The sequence below is a fragment of the Buteo buteo genome, chromosome 11 (genome assembly GCF_964188355.1).
Source record: "Buteo buteo chromosome 11, bButBut1.hap1.1, whole genome shotgun sequence".
NCBI lineage: Eukaryota > Metazoa > Chordata > Aves > Accipitriformes > Accipitridae > Buteo > Buteo buteo.
In genome coordinates this window covers 40,249,280-40,265,716 of record NC_134181.1, presented here as the reverse complement: position 1 = coordinate 40,265,716, position 16,437 = coordinate 40,249,280, and the positions used below count along the sequence as shown (strand labels likewise).

General features: G+C 52.1%; 3 protein-coding genes across 10 annotated transcripts in view; all 3 read right to left on the bottom strand.

Annotated features, from left to right (window-relative positions):
* Nucleotides 1-1,356, bottom strand: part of GCN1 (GCN1 activator of EIF2AK4) — a 44,675-nt gene extending 43,319 nt beyond the window's left edge. For all 3 annotated transcript variants that reach the window (XM_075041784.1, XM_075041785.1, XM_075041786.1), the window contains exon 1: nucleotides 1,319-1,356. In XM_075041784.1, coding sequence (XP_074897885.1) covers nucleotides 1,319-1,336 — 18 coding nt within the window. In that variant the 5' untranslated portion in view covers nucleotides 1,337-1,356. The remainder of the gene's footprint in view (nucleotides 1-1,318) is intronic.
* A 304-nt stretch (nucleotides 1,357-1,660) lies between these two features.
* RPLP0 (ribosomal protein lateral stalk subunit P0) lies at nucleotides 1,661-5,217 on the bottom strand. The gene is made up of 8 exons (XM_075041783.1): nucleotides 5,042-5,217; nucleotides 4,732-4,835; nucleotides 4,082-4,257; nucleotides 3,897-3,984; nucleotides 3,471-3,617; nucleotides 2,797-2,982; nucleotides 2,283-2,423; nucleotides 1,661-1,899 (listed from the first exon to the last, which is right to left on the bottom strand). The coding sequence occupies exons 2-8, from the start codon at nucleotides 4,783-4,785 to the stop codon at nucleotides 1,735-1,737; spliced, it is 957 nt and encodes a 318-aa protein (XP_074897884.1). The 5' UTR covers nucleotides 4,786-4,835; nucleotides 5,042-5,217; the 3' UTR covers nucleotides 1,661-1,734.
* Nucleotides 5,218-5,440: 223 nt separating this feature from the next.
* The window catches only part of PXN (paxillin), a 48,464-nt gene continuing 37,467 nt past the window's right edge, over nucleotides 5,441-16,437 (bottom strand). For 4 of the 6 annotated variants that reach the window (XM_075041777.1, XM_075041778.1, XM_075041779.1 and 1 more), the window contains 6 exons: nucleotides 15,833-15,913; nucleotides 12,821-12,991; nucleotides 12,304-12,477; nucleotides 11,665-11,746; nucleotides 11,147-11,295; nucleotides 5,441-9,122 (listed from right to left, as the gene is read on the bottom strand). In XM_075041777.1, coding sequence (XP_074897878.1) covers nucleotides 8,856-9,122; nucleotides 11,147-11,295; nucleotides 11,665-11,746; nucleotides 12,304-12,477; nucleotides 12,821-12,991; nucleotides 15,833-15,913 — 924 coding nt within the window. In that variant the 3' untranslated portion in view covers nucleotides 5,441-8,855. Of the gene's footprint in view, nucleotides 9,123-11,146; nucleotides 11,296-11,664; nucleotides 11,747-12,303; nucleotides 12,478-12,622; nucleotides 12,690-12,820; nucleotides 12,992-15,832; nucleotides 15,914-16,437 lie in introns of those variants that run through there. The other 2 variants (XM_075041782.1, XM_075041780.1) reach the window with 2 other exon arrangements.

Genomic DNA, 16,437 nt, shown 5'->3' with positions numbered 1-16,437 from the left:
TTTTTGCTGACATGCAAGAAGGGTAATTCTGTGCTGCAGCTACCCGGCATTTAGAGAGGCCGTCCACACTTGCCCGACCCTGTGACCATCTCCCACCCTGAGCTCTCCTTAAAAACTGGCTGAAAGCAGGGCTGCACCTCTGAACGCTAAGGCACAGGTCGACCAACGTTGTTACCATCAGAACTGACAGAACAAGTCGCCATTAAAGAGCTCATCTTCTTTTCAAACCTTTCAATTACGTGAGTTTGTCATATGCAAACTCAAACCAAGCTGCACTTACTCATGCTGCTTAATCAGAAGCAGGGAGACGTACAGACATGAAAAGCACATTAAAATTATCCCAACAGTCTAGAAATTAAAAATATAAATGATGTATAACACTACAGGACTTCCCAAACAGCTTAGTGACTTGCACAAACGGCACAAACTATGACTCCCCAGTCTCCAGGGAAGAGCTGCTGGGACAGGCTTCACCCATTTGCTTTTTCTTTTTATTAGGATGTACATGTACACGCGTTCCAAGGCTAGGACGCAAGCAACACTGCTGCAAACAAACACAGAGAACAAACTGCGGCATTTGTACTAGTAAGGACCTGATCCTGACAAGGCTGGGATCCGCCTTGGGAACATCCCAACCTAACACACCAAGCTGGAGAAAAAAAAGCCCATCGGGGCATAACAGGCAACCCCAGGCACTCGGGAGCAGTTCCACCCCGGCAGGCTCCGCTCAGCCACCCGGAGCAGGGACAGGGCTCGGGCTCTCCCTTTCCAAACGGGGCTCCCGGCTGCCGCAGCCCCCGCTGAGTCGCTGGGAGCAGGGGGGGGAAGGCCGCGGGCCCGCCGAGCCCGGCGTTGGGCCGGCAGCCGCAGACGAGACGCAGCCGGCAAGGACGCAGCTTGTGCCAGTCGTTTATCAGGAACTGACTTCGGGAGCGGCCGGGATCCATCCCAGCGCGGCAGCCGCCGTCCCGCGCTTCTCTCCGGGCCGCGGCAGCCGCTCACGGAGCGGCGGCTCAGCCCCGGCTTCCCGGCCACCTCAGAGATGGAAAGAGACCGGCAGCGGGGCGTCCCTTCCCTCGCCCCGCCGGTCGGGGCACGGCGCCGGTGCGGCCTCCCTGCAGGCGGCTCCAGCGGGCAGCGCCGGCGCCGCGGCCTTCCCGCCCCGGGAACGGCTGCCACGTCCCCGTCCGGCCGCGGGCGCAGGGCCAGGCCCCGCAAACAGGACGAAGGAGCGCAGCGATAGCGGGAACGGGAGGCGGCCCCCGGCGGAACCCCCCCCCCCGCCGCCATCACCGGGCCGCGACCGCCCCGCACTCACCTGCGTGTCGGCCGCCATGGCGCCGCCTGTGACCCCGGAAACGGTAGCAGCTTCCGGTGCGTGCCGCGCGCGCGGAGCCGGCCGGGGCGGGCCCGTCTCCATGGCGACGGCGCCGCGGCCTAGGCCCGGGCCTGAGCCTGGGCCTGGACCCGGAGCTTCGCCGGCCCGGAGAACCGGCGGAACCGAGCCCTGAGCGTTGGGAACGGAGAGGGGGCAGGCGGTGGCTCCACGGCCCAGACAAGCCGCCGGGAGAGGCCTCTGCTCAGCCCCGGCTGCACCCAGCAACACCCCCACCCCACCCTCGCAGTGATCTGGAGACTACACCATCGATGCGAGGACACGTCAAGGTGTAAAATAGCTTTTTATTTCTCCCACTGGACCAACTCTGACACAAATAAGACAGACGGCGGCTGTTGTTAGTCAAAGAGCCCGAATCCCATGTCCTCATCAGACTCCTCCGATTCCTCCTTCACCGCCTCCTTCGCCGGAGCAGCAGCAGCAGCGGCGGCGGGTGCGGCCGCTTCAGCTACCACAGGGATGGCAGCCACAAAAGCAGAGGGGTCTGCCAGGAAGGCCTTCACCTGCAAAAAGCAGGGGGAAAAAAGGTAAACTCAAAGGAAACAAACATTTTGAAGGGTTGAACCTTTGCAATCGTTAAGGGCAATGCTTGCAGCTTGCCAGAAGCCAAACAGGTGCACTTATCGCTGCCATGCATGAAGAATCAAAGACATTTCAGCTACACTCAAGTGCAACAGCCCCAGGGAGGAAGGAAACCAGGTAGTTCACCTTTCTCCTGCCACTCACACACAACATGTGGAAGCAAGAACCCCGTTTCAGGACAGGTCCCCCGCACACAGGCAGGTCCGAGTTCTTTCAAACTAGGTGACACGCAAGGTGTTTCTGTGAAAGTGCCTGGCTGCATTTTTAACACCCCTCTGAGCAGCAGATCAGACCCAGCCATTACCTTTTCAGCCAGCGGGAAGGTGTAGTCGGTCTCCACCGCCACGGCCAGGACCCGCTTGTACCCGTTAATGATGGAGTGGGGCACGGAAGCAATGGTCGGGTATCCAATTTGCAGACAGACACTGGCAACATTACGAACACCCTGTGAAGAGAGAGAATCAGGTTTCTGTGCTCTGAGAAATAACCTGGGCTAGAAACCACGACAGATGACGGCACATTTCCACGCTGCCAACGTAACGAGGGACAGCGTGCAATGCAGACAAGTAATGCAGCTCCAGTAAAATTAGACAAAGATTTAAATGGCCTCAAACGCTTTCTGAAATAGCTTCAGAGGAAAAAGTCTACACAAGGTATTCCCTGACAGACTGTTTCTGCAGAGCACTGGGGAGAGCTCCCAGCTCTGCAAGAGCCCACAGAAAATACCAGAGATGATACTTCATCCTGGGGCAGTGCTGGCTGCCACAGCAGTTAGGCAGAAGAAGTGGAACATAACAGGTACGGGTTGTGGCACTCACCTCCAGGAAGCGCTTGTGTAAGGTCTCCTCGGTGATGTCCAGCACTTCAGGATTGTAAATGCTGCCATTGTCAAAGACCTGCTGGATCACCAACCCGAAAGAGAAGGGAGAGATGTTCAGCATGTTCAGCAGGGTGGCTTCGCTGGCACCCACTTTGTCTCCAGTCTTGATAAGCTGGACATCGCTCTGAGGAAATAAAGAGAAAAGGAGTGAATACACGCAAAGAAATTCAGGCACGTCAATGCAATGGGACACAAATGTACATTTCCAATGGCAAGAGATGGAACTGAAGGAACAAATGAGCACAACAAAAAGAGGCTCCAAATTCAGCTCCACGAGTTGAGAAAGCCCTAGACCACACAAGCAGCTGCATCTCAGCGAGGAGAAAGGCAACGCCCTTCCTCCATTACCTGCAGGTAGCTTGCCTGCAAGTTCCTCCAGCAGAGCTTAACCACACAGCTGAGATCCAATGGAAAACTTAAGTCCCCACCGCACTGCATACTGGAGCCAAGCAAGGCCTCCTCCTTCAAATACCCCAAATACAGCAGTCAGACTGCTGATACAGCATTTCAGCACTAACAGGAGCTTTGACCTTCACAGCTCCGTCAACTGCCACAATCAGGGCCCTCCAGTCAAGGAAGAGCTTCGACAACAGCAGCATGCTGCTCACTAACCAGAATTTCAATGGTCCCTCTGGAGATCTTCGTGGTGATGCCCAAGGCCTGGAAAAAGGAGGTCTTCTCAGGTCCGAGACCAGTGTTCTGGGCTGGCACAGTCACATCACAAGGAGCAATAGCGCCGGCACGGGCAGCGGCTGGCACCTGGAAAAAGGGGAAAAGAGAAGCTGAAGGAATGCTCACCTCTCAGATCTCATGGGATGGCATCAAATCCCTCTTGAAGCACTCCTCCAGGATGGACGTCACCCAGGTACACACAAGTGAGGCAGAAGTTGAACTTGAACAGTTTAGCTTAGGTTGCAGAGGCCTAGTTGCCAGCCCTTGAAGGCTCCAAATAATCAGGTATCCCACACACAGTTTCAGTTTTATTTTTAATTCTGTATCTGCCAGCCCAGAGACACAGTGAGGGCTGATCTGCCCTACCTTGTTAGCCAGCAGCATGTCCCGGATCTCAGTCAGATCCTCCTTGGTGAAGACAAAGCCCACATTCCCACGGATGTGAGGCAGCAGCCTGAAGAAAAGATGACAGCCTTCAGTTCTACTTCTCAGACAACATCTCCTCCTCCCAGGTGGAGGATCCAGGAAAACATTCAGACAGCATTACCCACTTTTCTAAGGCAGGGTTATTCTCCAGATGACCACGAATAGCTTTGCGCATCATTGTATTCTTCCCCATCAGCACAACAGCCTTCCCACGCAAGGACATACGGATTTGCTGCATCTGCTTGGATCCCACGTTGTCTGCTCCCACAATGAAACATTTTGGGTAATCATCCAGGAGTTGCTATAGCAAAAAAGACACAAAGAAATCTGGACCAGCGCACAGAGCAGCATTAAAACCACAATATGTTAAAACGTAAAAAATCCATCGGGAGTTTTGAGAGTGCTCAGCTCAAACTGACGTTGGGTGCACCACAAGGCTGCACCTTTCACTCAGCTGTCTGGTTAGATCCCTAAACAAATTACCTCTGTAACTGCCACAGCAAATTCTCACAGGAACCTTAAAAACGGTCTGATCCGGACTATCTTCGTCTTTTCCTACCGCCACGTAATCCTTCCTCACACAGACAACCTATGGCACCCCACCTCTTTTTCAGAAAGCACCCCCCACCCCCCGCAGACACGCCAGCCCGATTCCCGCTGCCCCTCGCAGCGCCAGGACCGCTCTCCGTGGGTCGGGATCACCCCCGAGGCCCGGGCGGCGGCACCACCCCACGAAGGCCGAGCCTCAGCCCTCCGGAACCGCGCCGACACTCACGATGATTTTCATAAAGTAGTTGGACTTCCACGTAGCCCTGTCTTCCCTGGGCATCGCGGCGGTGCTCCAAGGATCGCCCGGTGGGTTTAAAGACGAGATGGGACCTGCCGTGAGAGAAGCGCGGCTCAGCCGGGTGCGGGTCCGCACCCTTCCCCTCCCTTCCCCAGCCTCCTCCCCGCGGCTCCGCGCTCCCCGCTCGACAGTCCGGCCGCGGCCCAGGACCCCGGGTTCGCTCCGGGTTCACTCCGAGCCCGGTCCGGCCGCCCAGGCCCGGCCCGGGCCCACGGGAGCCGCCGCGCCGCGCACCCACCTCCACGAGGGCTCCGGGAAAGAAAGGCCGGAGGGCGGGCCCACTTCCTTTTATACCGCGACTCACGCCCAATGGCAGCGAGCCGCGCCGATACCTCGGCTCAACCCATTGGCTGCCCGCCGCGTGTCAATCAGGGCGAGCCGCCGTCCTCATTGAGCACCGCGCCTGTCGCTTAGAAGGACCGGCGGCGGAAAGCGCGGGCGGCGCAGGAGGCCGCTGGCCTCGGGGTAGGCCGCCCCCTAGCGGCCGGAGGACCGCGACAGCAGCAGGGGGACAGAGGGGTGCGGGGGGGGGGGGGGGGGGGTCCCTGGGAGCACCCCAACCCCAGAGGAGTGACCCGCTTTGGTTCTGGTTTCTCACAAGCTTAAGGGCTAGAAACAAGGGCAACGCACACGTGAGGATAACGGTAAAAATTTTATTAGCGTAACTGCAAGAATTTTAAATGGAAAAAAAAAAAAAAGAAAGCGGAGTTAGAAGTTTACAAGGGAGAAAAGATATCAAAAATTAACTGTCGACCCAGCGGAGCATCCCCCAGCCCAGCCCGGACGTGGTGTGAAAGACCTTCCCCAGGTCCAGGGGGGCTGCACACAGAGCTGAGGCCTTTAAAGACGAAACCCACCCGGGAGCTGCCTGCCACCGCAGCCCCCCCACCCGTCTCGTCTCCTCTCCTCTCCCCACCCTGGGGACACCCCACGGCGCAGGTCCCTCCTCCTCCAGCACTGTCCCAGCCCTCGCACCCCGTCTCACCCCACACACCACCCTCCCGGGCCGCTCACTCAGCGCTGTGGCTGTGCTACCCTAAAACTGCATCTGAAATCAAATTACAGGCATTTTGGACACCCACAGTGGCAACAGCCACCAGAAGTCATTATTTGGCAGAGTAGCATCCACATAGCACCCCAGCACATCAGAAAACAGATAAATCCAGGACACGCTCAACATCTTGCTCGGGAGGTTAAGTGTTTAACGATCTCCGTTAAGCACCGACGACAGACGAGCCTCCCCTTCGGTGCTGCGCACCACCAGCACCCCTCCGCAGAACCCTGCACCCAGGGTTTTCCACACGTGCCAGAAGTGTCACTTACACAAGCCTCAACTAGCAGTGAGGTAGGTTAAAGACTCCCCGGACAGGGAAACTGAGGCACATGATTACACAGTCTGCAGGTGTCACTCAACAAGTGGTAGTGCCAGAAGCATCTCCTCTTCCCCCTCCGGTACTCCCGCCACAACAGCTTTTTGTCCTCTTTAGCAGGGCTGAAAGAAGTTGACATTTTCAGCAAGACAAACACTCGCAGCTCAGAAACGTCCATTTTAAGTCAAATCGATTTCAAGATGAAAAGACAAACGCATTAAGGTTTCTTGCCTCACAAGCTCTTCAAGAGCTGCGTTCAGCCCAGCTGACACAGCTTTAGCTCTAGTGCTTTCCTTGCACAGCTATCTTCGGTCTCACAACCACAAACTGAGGTTCATTTGTACAGGGAAACTGGTGAAAAACAGTTTCAGTGACCCAAGCAGGGCAGAAAAGCACCGCAGCAAGGTTATGCAGGACAGTAACCCGCAGATTCTAGCCTAAGGTCGGGCTGGTTTCTGACACAGTTGCCCCCGGACCCCTAGTGCACCTGCCAAGCTGAAAAGCACAACCAGATGTCGATGGTGATATTGCTGTAGCACTCTGGAGGAGTAATTCCAAACACCGCTCCCTGGGCTGCTTTGGCTGTTACCACACAACACCATCAGGTATTTCAACTTAGTATTTCACCTTCCATAGCACCCTCCAGCCAGAGACCTAGAAGTGCTCTAGCAAACGTGAACTAAGCCTCAAAATAACCTCACAAATCCAAGCTAAACTGCCCCCATTTTACAGATGGGGAAACTGAGGCACGGTAAGGTTTAGTGACTGGCCCAAAGTTACACAGCTAGTCAGGAACAGAGTCTGTCTCTCCCAGTTTCTTCTCCTTTGTCACAAGACCTTTCTTCCACAGTAGAAAAGGAACCCCTTCCCCAGTTAGCCCTGCTCTGTTTTCAGGTAGCTGAAGAGGAGAAACTGAGGGCCAAGGTCTGAGCTCTTCCCCCCTGCAGGATCATATTAAGACTCACTGTAACATCCTGGAAGCTGGGCTTTGGGAGAATGGCAGGTGATTCAATTACAGCAGTTTACAGGTTACAATAAAACCCAAAAAACACACTTTTAGGTGACCTGTGGGGGAGGTGGGGGGAGAGAAAAAAAGCTATTCACAGTTCACCTGCCTGTGCTAGGAAAAAAAAAAAAATACAAGTCACATTCCCTTCCCCATAGATTCCAGCCCCTCCCAACCCACAATAAAAAGAAAATATTGAATGTTAGTTAGGCTTAACAAAGCATTGAGGTTACAGATTCAGTAAACCAGCACAACTGGCATACTGCCTAGAACAGCACAGCTTGATATAAAAGTTGCTTTCTTAAAATCACTTCAAAACCGATTTCTGTATAAGAGGATTAAAAGTAAATTAGGTATGAATTCAAAATCAGTGTAGAAATCTACAGTTCTTATCAAAGACAGGATACAGTATTCACTTCGATAGTAAAACTCCAAGTGCGTCACACACACCTGACCCAAGGGACTCGTTATACCAGTAACAGTCAATATAAAAGGTTATTGCTCTAGCATCTCTCAGTAGAACATGTTTAACAAGAGCACAGAAAAGGGAAATACCAAGGGGCTGACAGGTCTCATTAGCAAAGAGAGGAAGAAGAAAGGATATAAAGTTTGGATTTTTTTTTTTTTTTTCCTGGCTTCTTAAACCCCTCCACTTCTCCCCGCTCTTGTGACAGTTTCAGGCCCTGATAGATGGGAGAGTTTCAGGCCAGATAAACACACACACATCACACTCACTCATGACAGGGATGGATGAAAAAGGCTGTGCTCTAACCTCTCTGCACTTGCTTTTAAAGAAGGGACAATGTCTCTTCCTCTCTCCCAGGAGCAGCAGGCAAGGGGAGCAGATGCCCTGAGCAGGCCTGGGTGCTGACGGAGGTCCCTGGCATAGGATGTCACCCACAGGAGCACATATCAGTGCTGAGGGATGGTCGGGGCTTACTCCACCTCCTGCTCCAGTGTGTTGAGAAAAGGCAGGGAATAACAAACCAGGGAAAAAAAAGCCCCACACAGTAACATTTTGATTCCTCTTAAAAAAAAAAAGAAAAAAAAAGAAAAAAAAGTAAGTGGTATCATCTCCTTACAGTGTAATGGAACTGGAGAGACCCTTGCAGGGTCTTGGCTGCCTGTGCTGATGCTCTGATCTCAGTAAGTCACACACGCCACGTGGCTCTAGTGAGTGGAGCCAGAGTGGCACGGAGATCACAGGGTGCCCTCGCTGTGCTATTGCTCAGACTGCACACATGCAGACAAAAGCCTGAGAAAGAGGTGTCAAAGCAGAGGGCTGTGTTGTCTGCAACTGTCACGATTCGCTCAGGGAGCTGACACAGGCTGAAACGTACTGGCAAAGATTCCTTCTGCCAGGAGGGGGCTGGGTAAAATCTCCCTGTTGGAGCCCTCAAGCTAAGCTCAGCTGTCAGTCACACACACAGACATGCACACGGTAATGAGGGGACTCAGCCTCTCTCTACTGAGACACAGCAAGGGCATTTCCAGTTTAATGGTCCGTCTCATCTCTGGATCTACTGCCTCTCCATAGCAGCAGAAAGCACTCCCACCCCACCCCCACCCCACCCTCCTCCCCTGCCTGGTAACGTTTCTAAATCACAGTAATGTTCAGAGAGACAGAACTGCCAAGGGGGTGGCAGAAAGATGCTTAGCGCCCATCTATGATGCCTCTAACAGAAGAGCTTGAGAAAGCAGTTCTGGCAGTAGGGCTTGTCGTTCTGTTCTTTGAAGGTTCCTTTGTTGAGCTGCTTGAGGCAGAAGGCACAGACAAAGTGTTCGGGGTGAAATTTCTTGCCCATAGCAGTGATGCAGCGTCCTGTGATAGGCTTCTGGCAACCGGAGCAGAGCGAGCCACGACGCTCGTGGTAATGCACCTCGCAGTAGGGCTGCCCATCATGCTCAAAGAAGCTGCCATTGATGAACGGTGTAAAACATTCCTGCAGGAGGACAAAGCAGAAGGGAACAGATTGTGTAACAAGCTGGGAATGCAGGCAGCTCCACAAGCCTCCTCTGCCCTGTGGCACAGCCTAGCTCTACTGTGAGCAGGGTGAACTGCTGCCTTTCAGCGTTGTCATGCTGTTCAGAGAGCCAAGCTCTCTACACAAAGAAGAGTTTCCAAGGAAAGGCTGAGAGATGGAGAGATACAGCCACAAGCAAGGGAATTAACCATGCTCCTTCCCCCAGCTGGTTTCATTTCTACAAAGAAAATAATACAGATGAGCTACCAGATGTGCCCAGCCAGGAGAACGAACGCTCCTTCCCCTGAGATGGGAAACACTGCAGCACCTTTCCCCCCCCCCTTTTTTTTTTTTTAAATCTCACTCCAGCTTCCCCACAATGGCAGGCAGAAGCGGGAACCAACACAACTTTCACGCAGCAGAATTCTGATGAACGTGCGGCTGGTTCCAACTGAGAAAATGAAGCACAATTCATTTTCACAAGTGATCTCTCCAGAATGGCTGGCATTCCGCCAATACACTTTGCACAGGATCATCCATCCTGAAACATATCCACCAGGGTACACAGGCATCGCTGCTGGGAGAAACTGCTGTTTGTTCTACAGTGCTAATGATTTTGAATAGATGAGAAGAGGATACACCAGCTATGTACTTATTAGCATCCAGAGCTCCTCACCTCCCTCAATGTCAGGCAGCTGAGGATGCTACACTTCAGAACCTGCACAGAGGCACCCACTCACCCTGCAAGACTGGGGGGACTCCCCTCCTTGTACAAGTGGGAAGCTAAGGCAGCAGGGTGTGGGGGAGAGTTAAGGATACTGCCAGAATTACCATACATATCAGCAGCAAGGCCCAGAGGAGAAGCCAGATTTCCAGAATCCTGGTTTTGCTCAGCCCCAACACCATCCTCTTCCCCAGGAAGGACACATAGTATCACACAGCTGGACCCCAACACATACACAGGAGTCCAGCAAACAGCATGCAGAGGCATGAATAGCTAAACATTTGCAATAGTAGGACAAATGCAGTTTGTCTGCAGCAAGTCCAAGACTTTTTCTAATGCTGACAATTAGCTCAATGAAGTCCCCTCCCTCAGTCAGCAGGACAGCTGAAAAGTCTGCTCTGCTTTAGCAAAAACAGGAAGAGAATCCCATCTCGTGTCCTGGAAGACATCAGTGCTGGCCCCACTAATAGTCACAGTGTGGCAGCAGGGGGAAAGGAAAGCAGAACTGCTTGACGATAGTCTCAATCTCTGCACAAAAAGGCACACCGCTCCGCAGCCCCGCACCGCCAGGACTGCCATCTTCCGGCTCAACTCTCTGCACACCACTCTGGGAGCCACAGATAGTTCTGGGCAGTCAGTCCCAACAGCACGGTGACAGTCCGCTCTGAGCATCATAACAGGAATCAGCAGCTTGCGGTTCTGCTGCTTGTTCTGGTCTCTGCCTTTCTTTCCCACTCTAGCAAACACTGGCTGATTTTGCTCAGCTCTTGGGGCTTGTAAGAGTTAATATTTGCAAGGCTCTCTGAAAGAGTGCCAAGCATTTCATCTGCAGTATTCCTGTTTATTATGCCTGTTGTATGGAGCCTGCCACTATTTCACTGACTTGCATGTTTGTCTGAACAAGGTCAGTCTCATTAGTTTACATTGTCAGATGGAGCATGGGAGGAAGATCCTCAAAATCTCATCGCTGAGGCAAGTGCTTAGAGAGAAGCTTAGCTTATAATTATTTAAAGGTCACAGAAAATGTCTCTGTTTATCTGTGAGCTGCTGCAGAAGCCCATAATTGCAGCTGGGAACAGAAAGACCAAAGCAGCTAGAAAGTTTAATGTAAACAGGCAGAGGAACAAGAAGGTGTTTGGTTGCTGACATGTTTTTATCTTGTGGGGCTGGCTGCCCTTCACTACCCCACAGACGCCTTTTCCCGATAAGGAACCAGATGCCTGCAGGGTGGAAATGAGAGGGGTCGTACAGCAGCAGCAAAGAACCTTGAGTTTCTTACCCGACAGACAAAGCATTCAGGGTGCCACAGGGTGTTCAAGGCAGAGATGTAGTTCTCCAGGATAGCCCGGGCACAGCCTCCACACTTAGGAGCAAACATGTCAAAGTAGTCTTTGCGGCAATAGGCTTTGCCATCCTTCTCATGAAATCCTGCCAACGGAGAATAGAGGCAAAGAGTATCAGCTCTTGATCTTTACCTAACAACAGCCAAGCTCCGCGGCGTAACCAGCATGGGTAGGATCATCCTTCCCTCTGCTAATGCACAGACACAGCAGGTAGCTGTTCCTTGTTCTGCCTGCTGCCCTTCCTGTCCCATGCGCACACATGCACATGCATACCCTTCCTCTCCAGGGAGAAAAGAAGATTACTGCTAGCATCCTTCCCCCATAAACTGCTATATCTCTTGGAACTTCCATCTTCAGTAGTTCCCCTGTCATCAGTCAGACTGGCCCCTAATAGCAGCTCTGCCTTACACACTTGTCTGCAGTTCAGGGAGGAGATTGCATAAACCAGCAATACCTTCAGGTCCAAAGAAAGCTCCACACTGGGCACAGAAAAAGTGTTCAGGGTGCCATGTCCTGTCCAAAGCCGTCACCACTTTCTGTTCAGAAGAAAACAAAGTGCAAGTCATGTAAATGATGGCTTCAGCTTGGAGGTAAGGGGGGGCTGGGTGGGGGGAAGAACACATTAATGTTGGTACTGACAAGAGCATGCATTAAAATAGACTGTCCTTTAGAGAGCCGAGTCAATTCTCCCCCGCCTCTGGCTCATTCAGGCTTTCCCCACTGCACACTTTTTTTTACCCTAAAAGGATCTTAGGCATTGCTTCCTCCCTTATACAGGGCCCCGTCCAGCTCTCAGGACTAGCACTGGTGCCTGTTACTACAGGCTACCAATAGACAAATGCTGAGGAATCATTATTGGAATGATGGAGCGATGTGGGGTTCTGAAGGAACTTCAGCGAAGGTAAGAGGGACTAACTCCTCTTGCTAGTTTAAGAATTTGACTGGGCCAAGTTGTTTCCCTTTCAGAGCCAGGACAAAGGAAAAATAGAAGTCCCCAAACAAAATCTTCCACCCAGGACACATGGGTGGAGTTTTTGACACCCAGGCCTGCAGCACCTTGCCAGCACCCTTAATCCCCCTCCAAGGAACTCACATCAAGGATCGGCCCGTTGCAGTAGTAGCAGCGAGGGGAGAAGAGGTTGTGATAGTCCTTCTCGCAGTAGGGCTGACCATCCCGCTCAAAGAAGTTACGTGACCCGATCTCCTCCTGGCAGTGGGTGCAGACGAAGTGCTCAGGGTGCCAGGTTTTCCCCATGGCTGTAACTACCTGTTGGGAAGAAAAACTATGAAGAGCGACTCTATCTCCCTCTCCCCTAGACCACATGACAAGATACCAGCTGGAGGTCAGCAAGAATGACAAGTTCTACTACTCAAGTGAGCCCTGGACTGGGGTAGCATGAAAACTGAATTACCTATCATCTCAGGAGAGGGAGTCCCTCAAGGGCAGGGTAGAGGTCACTGGAGGAGCTTACAGCGTACCTAGCCAGTGGATAAATAGAGTACTTCAGTTTCTCCAGCATCTCCAGTCTCTTCAGCCTCACGAAACAGCCCTCCCCATTACTCCCAGCTGCAGCCCAAGACTGAGCAATGAGACAGCACCTTCAACTCACCTGCCCAGCAATAGGCTTCTTGCAGGCTCCACAGACACCTTTGGCAACCGTAGCTACACCCAGTTTGTTCAGGTCAGACTGGAGACTTCCCAGCATGGTGTCCAGCTGACTGCCAGGCTTGGAGGCTGTGGATGGAGGGGAGCTGCTCCCGGCTTTCCCCTGCGCCATGAACTGCAGGGAAGAGAAAACAAAGACTGTAAGGCGAGTGCTGCTGAGCTTACAAGATAAATGCCTGCTGTTGCTGCCAGTGGCTCCTCTGTAGAGACAGACAGGAGATTGCTAGGAGACAGCTACACTCTCTGCAGAAGCCAGTGATAGTCAGGACCAAGTACACACATGTATTCTGTCCATGCAAAGACGTGCAGAGACCCTGGGATGTGTAATAGCAGAGCTGTGAACCGAGGATTTGATTTTCCTTCACTGTCGTACAGCAGAAGTCACTAGCAGATCCCAAGCAGTGAGTACAGTGCTCTCTAAGCCTCTGCCAAAAATCTCCCTTTACCTCATCAGTTCCTGGCCAGCTGACAAAGCAGAGACGCCATCCAGAAGGCCCCTTCCCCTTGACCCCTCTCTACTTCTATGCTGTTGCTCTCAGTTGTCACTCTCTCCTCTCTGATGGAGATCCCTCTCCTCTTCCTCATCTCGCCTCCCTTTTGGCCAGAATATCTTCTCCCTTTCGGCTAAGAATATCTTCTCCCTTCCCCTCCCTCCCTCCCTTTGCACCACCTTCTGCAGATCTTTTTCCAAGTCTCCTTTGCCCCCATCAGGTGGCTCTCATCCCAAGTCTGAGCTAAGCAAGTGGAAGCAGGAAGGAAATAACTCCCTTCAAGTTGCCTGCTGTTTACCTACAGAGAGGGCAGTGCATCCACAGTAGAGTCCCAGCAGACAGGACTGCAATGGAAAGACTGCCACGTCTATTGTTGGACCGCTGGAAATGTACGGGTGGTGGGGGGAAAGGGATTAAGATACTTGTCTCAGAAACTGTTTCTGAAACACACCACCACAGCACACACGGCTTGGAAAGGCTTCCCAAGAAGGAGGGGGAGAAATGTTTTACTTAGGTTCATAACTTATAAACAAATTATATGTTCTCTTTGGCCACCAAAGCCCCCTTTTGCAGGCTGTCCTGGTTTCAGCTGGGATAGAGTTAATTTTCATTCTAGTAGCTGGTATAGTGTTATGTTTTGGATTTAGTATGAGAATAACCTTGATAACATACTGATGTTTTTAGTTGTTGCTAAGTAGTGTTTAGACTAAGTCAAGATTTTTCAGCTTCGAATGCCCAGCCAGAAAGAAGGCTGGAGGGGCACAAGAAGTTGGGAGGGGACACAGCCAGGGCAGCTGACCCAAACTGGCCACAGGGGTATTCCATACCATGTGACATCATGCCCAGTATTTAAACTGGGGGGAGTTGGCAGGGGGCTGCTCGGGAACTAACCGGGCATCAGTCAGTGAGTGGTAAGCAGCTGCATTGTGCACCACTTGTATATTCCAATTCTTTCATTATTATTGTCATTTTGTTATTGTTATCATTATTATTGTCTTCCTTTCTGTCCTATTAAACTCTCTTTATCCCAACCCACAAGCTTTACTTTTTTTCCGATTCTCTCCCCCATCCCACTGGGGGGGGGGGGGGGGGGGGTGGGGCGGGTAAGTGAGCAGCTGCATGGTGCTTAGTTGCCAGCTGGAGTTAAACCACAACACAGGCAAATTGCAGTAATGAAATACAGATTATTTTAGCTGACTTTGCACTTCAATAGCTCCTGTCAGGTTTAGAGACACCCAAAGAAGTCCCTCCCTGAGATGTTGGTCTGGAGCACGTTTTCTCTTACTAAGAGGATAGATTAAAACAGACATAAAATCTACACTTGTGAACAACCCATCAGCCTGCTGCCAGCACAGCCAGGGGAGCAGGGACACACTGAAGTGCTTCACAGCCTTGGCAGAACCTGCCCTTTCAGCCACAGGAGAAGCTCTATTCCCCGTCCTGCAGCTGGTTGTACTTCTAGTCAACCAGTTTACTCAATGACAAACGCTGGTTTCTGCTCCTTTGTATAAAAATTCTCATGATATACGTAATTTTAGCTTTTTTTACACACACTCCTCATCAGCCTTGTCTCGTGTGCAGCATGAATACCAACAGCGCCTAACACACAGCTTTTCCCCTCCTCTCTCCTCCCAGCCATCCCATGACTTGCAATCTCTCCTAGTCCAGCAGCACTGAATGTCCCCATCACACCGCAATGTCCTGAGCTTAAAACAAACGCTCCACCACACAGCAGTTATTTGCCACCAGACAGTTACAGTGAATGTCTCCAAAGCACACCACTGCAAGGATACTTCTCACAAGAGGGAGACAACAGGCCTTTGTACACAAAGCCAGAGTCCCAGGACAAAGCCAGGGCTTGCTGCACGGCACAGCAGGAGGAAAAGGGCTAGACTGTGTCAATAGCATCATACCCTCTCTCAAATCAGGGGCTTGAGGCCACCAGGCTGGGCAGGCACACATGCCACACACAAATGATAAATACTATCTGGAGAGAAACGAGATGAGATGAATTCAACATGTAGCAAGAGCACTTCACCCTTGCCTGCAGACCACATGCTCCTGCAAGCCACAGCTGACCTCCATGCAGGCACAACCACCCGTGCACGCTACAATTTCCTCGTGGCCTGGTGATCCAGTCTTCTTGACAGCTCACAGATGAGTCCACACCTAAAAGAGGTTTGTTTCCACCTCCTGCACACAATGCCTGCTGCTTACAGGGGACACTCAGCACAGCATCCACGTAAATTCATCATGCCAATGCCCTTCAAATTCCCGCCCTTCACCCATGAGATCTGCCATCACTCAAGTTCAGTTAGGAGCTCTACGAGCAGCAAACCATGCACTACAGGATACTGTCTACGTTAATGGCACTAGGAGCTCTCAGAGCAGATATAGCAGCATCTGCAGCACACACATTGACCAGAAAAGCACACCATGCTGAGGAAACAGAAAGGAGGTCCTGCCTTCTCAGGGGCGGGAGGGCCCAGGGGTGCACGAGCAGCCAGCGGATTGGCACTGTGGACCAGGGGAGGAGCAGAGGTCACCTGAAAAGTACAACAGTTCAAGATGCAGAGGTGTTTCCTTACACACTGCCCGAGAGCTGCTTGTACACATAACATAGCACACCACTGCACTGCTCATATACATTAAGACTTCCTAGCATCCTGGAGCTACAGCCCTTCCCTGACAGGAGATGCAGAACACAGCTCTTGATCATACCATGTCCTCCCCAAAATCCACTCGCACTGTGGACACCTGTCTAAACGGGCAAACACAGGAAGGACTGCTGATTTGCTCCTTCCAGTATCGAGATGTTGCCAACTTTTACTCCCCCGACTCCAAGAGCGACTGTGGCAGGGTGAGTTGCAGCCTGTGTTTCAGAGTTACCTTCTTCATCTCAGAGGGAAATACCAACTCCCTGCTGCATAAAGTGATCATCAGGACAGACAGGAACCACACACACAGCAGCAGGTTATTGCACAGACATGTACTTTGCAGTGCTAGACAGGCACAGCTGGGATTAGATACTGCCAATGAGTCCTCTCTCCTATGTAGGAGTTCAGTATCA